The sequence below is a fragment of the Sminthopsis crassicaudata genome, chromosome 2, assembly GCF_048593235.1.
Source record: "Sminthopsis crassicaudata isolate SCR6 chromosome 2, ASM4859323v1, whole genome shotgun sequence".
Lineage (NCBI taxonomy): Eukaryota > Metazoa > Chordata > Mammalia > Dasyuromorphia > Dasyuridae > Sminthopsis > Sminthopsis crassicaudata.
The window spans coordinates 287713773-287722821 of record NC_133618.1 but is presented as its reverse complement, the minus strand read 5'-3'; the positions used below and the strand labels follow the sequence as shown (position 1 = coordinate 287722821).

The window sequence follows — 9049 nt, the reverse complement described above, 5'->3', positions numbered from 1 at the left end:
ATCAGCTCTTTTGTTACCATATGACTCAAGGAAATCAGTGAGGAAGTCTCCAGTTCACTCCCATGGTGTAGGACTGACTCCCAGGCAGCTTTTCTTTCAGGCTTGTTAAGTTCTTAGACTCAGACCCAGGAGCAAAAGAAAATGATGGTGCCACATTAGCTGAGGAGGAGGGGGAACAGAGTAAAAATGCTACTCAGGAAATTCTGTGGTTCATGATGACACCCAAGAGAGAAAACATAATGGGGGTCAAGGCAGAAGGCTTATACTGTCATTATAATAGAACTTAAATGGACATTATATTTAATTTCCATGACAGCTTTAATTTTCTGGTTTAAATCTTATGAACATCTGGAAAAGCCATCTGCCCTTTTGTCCAAGGCACCCGAGTATTACTTGTTCTTTGCTTTGTAAAAGATATTCTCTTAATTTTTTTTTTTTTTTTTTTTTTTTTTTTTTTTAAGATATTCTCTTATTGACTCTAGGAGGAGAACGTAGGGAGGAACCAAAAGAACACTAAATACTGACACTGGCTAAGATTGGAAAGAAAGGACGTGAAGTCATGGCAGGCAATATAGTGGACAGAGTGACTCAACTGAGGGAGATCAGAGATCAGATGTCCAGTTCTAGTTTTGTTTATAATTCATTGTATGATTCAGGATAACAGAAACCAGATTCTACTACTTAGTATGTTCTTTGTGCATTCATGGGCAAGTTTTACAATCTTCCTGGGCCTTAGTTTCCTCAACTGTAATATTGGAATAATATTTATGAAGAAAGTGCCTTTGTAAAGCATTAAGTGTAAAGTATTAAATCAGTATAAATTATAAAGCTGCAGATAAATGCATATTGACCCAATGTGGAGTGAGACTTCTTAAAATCCTAAAAACAAAACAACAAAACAGGCTACCTTGGGTGAAAATGAAAGCAGGAAGGGAAAAAAAAAGAGCCTGCATTTCTACTTGTATCCTCACTGCTTAGCATAATGCATCGTACTGCGTAAGCACTTAATAATACTTTCATTCATTCAATGAATCCATCAGCCCATCTATTAGGGATGCCAAAATGAGTATTCCTTTTCAGTTACACATTGGGAGTGTAATCTCTAAGGCTGCTTAAGACTTTACAATATTACCTATCTGGATACTATTTTCCTCATCTATATAAGGGAAGGGGTTGAATTCTAAAGTCTCTTCCAGTTCTCAATCATATAAGCTCTTCCTCAAGTCTCAGCCTTTTAGAAAGTCCTGTGATATGACCTGGACTCACTAAACTTGCAGACAAATGCAAATTAGGGCCCCAGAGAGAGTCTCTATGGAGCATCTGGCAGAAGGGATGTTTGGAGAGAAGGCAAAAAGAAAAGGATCTGTTTTAGTATACTTCTAAAATGCAAATAGCATTTTTTCTGCCCAGTAATTATTAAATTAGAATATCATTAGCTAACACCTTTCAGAAGGATTGGTTAGTAGCTAAGAGGAGCAAGAAAGAGATATAGGATCATTGCCTTGGGAAGGGAGATAGGAAAAAGGAAAAGAGGTTGGACATATGATGGGGATACTAAAGCCCTATTTGGCCACAAAGATCTCAAACAAGCTCATGTGCTCTCCTATCTTCCCAATCTTATATTTTACTCCTCCAGTAACACTGGCCTTCTTGCTATTACATGGAGAAGACACTCCATCTCTTAAATCAAAGAATTATCTCTGCTATCCTCTGTGATTGGAATGTTCTTCATCCTCATCTCCATTTACCCTGGCTTCCTTTAAACAGTAATTAAAATCTGTCTTCTATAGGGAGCCTTTCCAAACTCCTCTTAATTCTAAGACCTTTCCTCTCTATTTATGACCAATTTATCTGAACGTGGTTTGTTTGCACATATTTGTTTGCTTACTGTCTCCCTCATTATATTAACTTCTTGAGTTCTTGTGAACTTTTGACTCTTTTTGAATCTTTAATTCTTAGCATACTGCCTGACACAAATAGGAGCTTAATAAATGCTCACTTACTGTTAAATATCATGTTGTTTCTGGAATGGTGGTCAGTCCCTGGGATGAACTTTTTAAAACTACTTGTTTTATACTACTCCTATTAAAATATGTCTGTTTCTTCAAAATTACATAGGAAAAGTAAAGAGAATTACCTTATACTTTTCCATTCCCATATATGTAGATCTCCCAGAATTCAATAAACTGATGTGCTCACAGTTTCAACAAAATCATCATATTGTTAATTATGAGGAGGATGTAATTTTCAATGTAAATGGCAGAAATCAAGAAATGGAAAAGTCAAGAAGTCAAAGCATGGAAAAATCCATGGGCTTATGGGAGGTCATAGAGTAACTCCATGGCTGATTAGAACCCAAAAGCCTTATGAGTCTAGTTTATCAACCTCACTGCTTATTCAAGCTGAAATCTAAAGAATATTTAATTCTCAGTGATGTATGCTAATAAAGGGAAGAAAGAGCAGAAAATGGATCTACCAGGAAAGGGAAAGCTTTGTTTTACTCTAGACTTTTTACTTTTGGTTGGATTGTATAATTCTGTATTGGTTGGGGAAGCATCAATTACAAAGAATCAGTATTTGCCAAGTATATGTTCACTGTCTCATAGAGAAGCTAAATTGAAAGCTTAAAAAGTCTACAAATAAGATTCTGTCCATGGGTAATCTTGGTTGTATTATATATTGCTAATAAGAAAGTAAAATTAAGACTAAAACAAAACCCCAAACTAGCATTTATATAGCATGTTAAGATTGAAAGATGTTTGATCTATTATCTCATTTGATAAAAATTCTGCTGCAGTTGTGGACTTTAATTTTTCAATATGCCTTATTAGAACAGCTCAAATGGGAAACTTATCTTCATCTTAGGTGTTTGTGACAGATTAGCAACTTTCCTCTTATTTTCTCTGCTGAAAATCTAAGAAAGTTGATTTTTTGCTTCTATATAATATTCAGTATTTGTTATTTTACTGAATTCCTGCATAGATTGTTGGTTAGTCAAGTTAATGACTTCCATGGAGAAAGTATGATAACCAGCACAGGAAAGAGAATCATACAATCAAGAAGCATTTGACAGTTTTTTTTAAAGCATTCTTGCATACATTATATCACTCTTGATGCAATCAACTGTTGTGTTCTCATTTGCTAAAATAATACACTTAATATGATGGTAGTTTCTTTCAGATGGAACATAGTACATCATAACCTGGGGAATAATAGTGTATTATAGCTATCATGGATGTTTCAAGGTTGAGAAATTGTATAACTACAACCTGCAGAGGGAGGACCAGTAGCAGTGGTTTGGCTCAAATATTTCATTTAAGAGAAAAAACAGGCATTCATAATCTTGTGAGACTAAATATTAGTATGTTTCTTTTTTTTTCTTTTTTCAAGTGTGGCAGATGGAGATCTTTTCTCTCCTGTATTTTCAAGTTTCTCATTGCAATTGGTTGAGGAAATCTGTGTATTCTATGTTCTACTACCCAAATTGTAACCATGACTGCTGGTTATTTCATCATGAACCGAAGACCATCACTTAAATAACTCAGAGAAACAAGCTTGCATCACAGAGATAAAATATTTAATGACAAAATTGGTGTTTGCAATAATGAATCCACATATCAAGTTGAACTTGTCTTTAAAGAAAACAAAATCATGTTTGATGTCCTGGAGAATTTCTTGAGGAATTACTGTACAACAGATATTGGCAATTTACAATTTGGCAAATTAGAGCAAAACTTACCTTTAAGATTACTTGTTTAGGACATTCTGCTAATAATTTCACATGAATATGTGACCTTTGCTAGCCACAAAAGTAGTGTTAAGACAGATTTCACTGTAGTTTTAAAATCTAACACATAATCTTTTTTTTTATTCTTTGCAAAGCTTAAAAAATGTTGACTACTAATGTTGTTACATTTTACAAATACATTCTTTAATATGAAACATTAACCTGAATAACTGTATACTTTCTGTACACATATATCTAATAATACTAGTGAGAGAGGCTATAGCTAAGTTCCAGGAAGAAGCTATCACACTACAATTTTCTCTTTAGGATGGTTTGGTTGTTGGTACAGTTTAAGAGTTATATTAGAAATACAACACCCATAAATGTATAGAATAGCAGGAATGAAACAAACACATGTTAAAAATCTCTTTAGCTCAGTAAATTGAATTGGTCCCAAACCATTCAAGTCTCTTTTAAGTTCTTGGGCTTAGGTCATGAGTAATACACAAATACCTTCTATTGAAACACCTTCTGTAGAAGAGCTCAAAGTATTTCACATATCCTCATGTGATTCTTCATAACAGCTTTGGGAAGTAGAACAGAGATCGCTATTCTAATAGAAGTGATGACATTTTTAAGAAATAGGCACAGTCATTAAACAAATTGGTGATAGAAGCCAGAAAAGGTTGGGCTAGGCTTTCTTTTAAACAAGACCATTTTCAACAAGGAGTCCCCACTCAAAACTTTCAAGAGGCATTAAGGGAAATGGAGGGAAGCTATTTCAGACTTTCATTTTAAGAAGATTCTTTATTCAATCTGGAAAAAAAAAAAAGCACCTCACAATGTATTATATAACCTTATCAACTTGAGTCTTTCTGAGACAACTTCACCAAATAACTGGCAACAGACTCCTTTAAAGTTTGGTTAACATAGGTCTTTATATTTGTCTTTATTCCCTTCAATTTTATGTGCCAGCTGAGTGGCTATGAGGTGTTCAGAATCCAGTTTGTAAATATATATACACAGACACACATGTATATAATTGCATACCCTCCCTCCCCTACGTCCATATTTAATGACCCTAAAAACTACTGAGTTTATTTTCAGCAACTATGACAGACAGTGCTTGATACATAGTAAGCACTTAATAAATTATCATCTTGCAGAATGAATGATTGAAAAATTGTCATAGGCGGCATCTCTCTCTCTGTTTTTCTGTTTATTGCTCTCTTTCTCTCTCCCCCTCCCCCTCTGTCCTCATTGGTTTTGTTTTAAAAGCATTTTCCTAGAAAGTATACAATTTAAAAACAAACAACCTTGGTGAGCAGAAAGATCTATTGTGTCTTTTCCTGACAAAGCTGAACAGCCAATATAAAATACTAGGTCAAAATATTTTTCAAGACTCCTAATAAGTCTGATCATATCTTATACAGTATATTTTGCAAAACTATCTGCTATAACATGTGGCTTCTATGACTCACAACTTTAATGGCCTCCAGTTTTGTTCTTAGAGAATAGTTTATTTACTTTTTGAGGTTCCCAAAGGAAAATAATCCAAAATGCTGCTAAAAATACCTTCCTAATTAACTTTTATAAGGATATATTTTTAATCGGGTTGTCTCCCTAAGAGGATTCAAAAATTCATCGCAAATAGATTCTGACTTCTTCCTGACATGCCAACATTGTGAAAGAGATCTGTTTTCCAATAATGATGATTTTCTGTGTCCCTGAGACTGTTTTATCAGGAGACAGAAGCTGCTTAAATGGACATTAATAATGCAGTTCCTTCTTTTGTAACGTGAAAGATTACTTGGATTCTACACCAAACATGCTTGGACTATACTGACTCTGTGCTCAATGGGAAGAAGAAAGAAATACAGTTTAGAAGAATCAAGAACTTTAAAAAGCAATGCATTGCAATGAGAACCTGGGAAGGCAAATAAGTCTGGGATATGCTGGGCATCATGTTCTCATGGAAAAAAGAAGACATCATTCCTTAATAGCATTTTAACTCTTGGTGGGGAAAAAAAAATCTCTACTATCAAAGTCTTAGATTTAAGGAAGAATGTGAATAAAACTCATTCTAATTTGCAAGTAATGGGATAGATATCATGCCTACATAGCTTGATACCTTCCTAGAGAATGTTGTTATGATCATGAGAAGTGGTTTGTTAAAATCCCCATGATTTAAATTACAAGAAATAAATAGCCAAAAAAAAAAAAAAAGAAAGAAAAAAGAAAAAGAAAAAAGTAAAGATCAAATCAATATGAACACAAAGAATGTCCAAGGAAATTATGATAATCACTTTAAAATAGACCATTTCATGGACAGAGAGAAACGGGTGTAAATGTAAATTTTTTTCTCTTTATTTATACAGATTTTTATCTGTACCAGTTTTTGTGCTGGACATTCCTTATACTAATGAAGCCAACATGTGAAGAGCAAAACAAAAATAAATATGGGACAATAAGGAAAGAGAGAGATAGAGACAGAGAGATGGAGAGAAAGTGAGAGAGTAATAGTCACTAATTCTCAATCATAGCATGTAAGAACTGGAGGGAATCTTAGGATTGATTAAGTCAAAAATCTATACTTTATCAAGATTTTTCTTCTGTACTACAAACTACCTCTGGCCTTTGTTTGAAGACTTCTTAGAGTACTTGGAGACTTAGGCTTCTCTTGACACATGTATCTCAAGATTCTGTCTAAGTAGGAAAATGCTGCCCTTTAAATGTGGGACAGACACCATTAGGCCCATCACTAAATGTTTGAGACTTGATTTCTGAGGAATAATTTTGCTGTACCCTAAAAGCTTTCACCTAGAAGGATGCTAAAAAAACCCTTTTATATCAACACACACTTTAGAAATTATCCTAATTGCTAAGATTTTCTTCAGAGGGTGAAGAGGTGGCAAACTGGTACCTTGTATTTTACAGTCTTTTCTCCTCACCTCAAATATGAAATTTTCTCTCATCTCAGAAATAGTACTTTGGTTGTATCACTCTTATGGCTTATCACACAGTGCCATTTCTGTGCTAATTGATATGTTTGTTTTAATCTCTCCCGCTAGATTGTAAGGGAGCAGTGAATGAAAGGCTGGACTTGGGAGTAAGGAAAAATTTAGCTTCAAATTTCTTCTTTCTGACCTTTGTTGAGAAACTCTGAGCAAATCATTTAATCCCTTTGTTTCAGGCAACTTTTATCTGCTAAGTCATAAATATGTTAGTGAAAGAGTTTCCACATTGAAAGTTCTCATCTTTACTCAATCCAATCTTCCCCACCAGCTACTGGAGGGCAAAGGAACCGAGTGTCATTAAAACTACTCTTCCTGTACTTAGTACAGGAAAACTACTGTATTACAAATGAAATTTTTCCTTAAGTCTTTAACTTCACATTTATATTTTTCACAGTAAAGTGTTAAAACAACAACAAAAAAGATCATTCTGGAACTAAATAGCAGAAACATTGAATCTGCAACACAGAAAGCAGAATCTTAGCTGCAACTTTGTTTTGCTTTTTGGAATGCTGGTGATGGCTCATGCAAAAGGTAGCTAGGCAAAGAGCAAAATCTAAGTCGGCTGTTTCCCCTGATAAATCCAATTGTTTTCCATAATAGAGACCTTTAATGTCCCAGGATACAGAATTCTAGCTCTCTGATTCTGCTAACACTAGCTACAAAAATGAGGAAAAAAATTAATCACTCTGAATTTTATTTTCATACAGAAACAATAACAATTGATGTAGCCAAATTAAAATGTCTTCCTGTTTCATATCAAGGAAAAAAACCAGATTTTTGCCAGTTTTCACCCTGTTCAAGTTATTTGGTCCAATTTTCTTATATTCTTGCTTAAAAACAAAACATCCGAAACATTTTGGGGAAAAATACCAAAAACAAACAAACAAACAACAACAAACCGCAATCTTTCTCCTACCCCCAAATTGAAGATAGTGCAGCATTTCTTAAGGTCACTAAAGAAATGTAAAAACACAACATATTTCCCCTCCCCCCAGTACTAATGTCTGAACAGAACACAAACCAATTTCCAAAGAATTGGCAACAAGAAGCAGGTGGAATTTTAGAATTCTTGTAAAAACTGCTGAACCAATCTTTTTCATTTCTCTTGGGAGGGTCATCAGGATAGGCAGTTAAGTACTTCAGCACTTATGCTTCATGGCAAGCTGAGGAGAGAGAGAAAAAGAGAAAGAAAAAGGGTAGTGAAAATCTCAGTCATTTCAATAGGGGGAAAAAAAGAAGAGTAGAATGCATGGCATCTCTTCCATAATGACATCTTTTTCAGAAAATTTTTTTTTCTGATTTCAATCTTTTTGGATAAATTAATGCATAACATTTTTTAAAAATTTGCTTACAATGTTTCCTAGTGCTTAAATGGCACCTTTCATTTACAAAGTCCAAGTGGGTTTTCTCATCTTTTATCATGTCTTCTAAGGAATTCCTGAGAAGGAAGTTAGAGTAAGGCACAGTATCTACATTTCATACATGACAAAACTAATTCAAAGATTAAATGGCTTATTCAAGGTAATATGCTATTGTTCTGACTCTCAAACTAGTATTAAAAGTTGAGATTCTCTTGATCACTTGGCTCCATACCTTTTCCACATTGATTTCATGTGACTCCTCCTCAGGCAAGTTATGTAAAACCAGTTTATTGATCCTTGTTTGTAATTGATAATCCATAACTTAATTCCATTCATGAAATGCTCTCTCTCCTCACTTGACTGTTTGAGATACCTAGTTCCCTTTAAGTCTCAGTTTAGATGTAACCTCTTGTAAGATTCTTGATTTCTTCAATTGATATTTACTTTGCTACTCTTCGCTTTCAATCCTCCACCAGGATAAAATTTCTTTGTATTTATTTTGCATTTACTTATCTGGGTGCATGTGTGCTTCTAGCAAAATCTAAACTATTTAAGAGTAGCGATTGTTTCATTTTTGTCTTTGCAACCCTAATACCTAGCACAGTGCCCAGTATATTAGTAGTATTCAAAAAAGTTTGTTGATCTGAAGTCTTAAATTTGAACCTTCACTAATTAATTTTCTTCAGTAATTAATCCATTAGTTCTTGGTTTAATGAGATTACTCAAGCTAGTGCAATATACTTGATGGTTAAATCATGCTATTGACAAAAGCTGAACAATAGCTGGAAGCCAGACCTTGATTTCTACTTCCAGTGGTATTTAAGAAATGCTCTATTGAAACATCAGATTTCTACAAATGGGAGCACCAAATGCCACCCTGTTAGTCAATAGATTTCCAAACTTAGCTGAGCTCCAAGACAATTCATTTAGGGAAACTGAATTTG

The 9049-nt window shown here is 34.2% G+C and overlaps 1 protein-coding gene across 7 annotated transcripts in view; it reads right to left on the bottom strand.

The window, feature by feature from the left end:
- Positions 1-3560: 3560 nt before the first annotated feature.
- STXBP6 (syntaxin binding protein 6) overlaps positions 3561-9049 on the bottom strand; it is a 339987-nt gene continuing 334498 nt past the window's right edge. For all 7 annotated transcript variants that reach the window (XM_074289615.1, XM_074289614.1, XM_074289608.1 and 4 more), the window contains one exon: positions 3561-7907. In XM_074289615.1, coding sequence (XP_074145716.1) covers positions 7884-7907 — 24 coding nt within the window. In that variant the 3' untranslated portion in view covers positions 3561-7883. The remainder of the gene's footprint in view (positions 7908-9049) is intronic.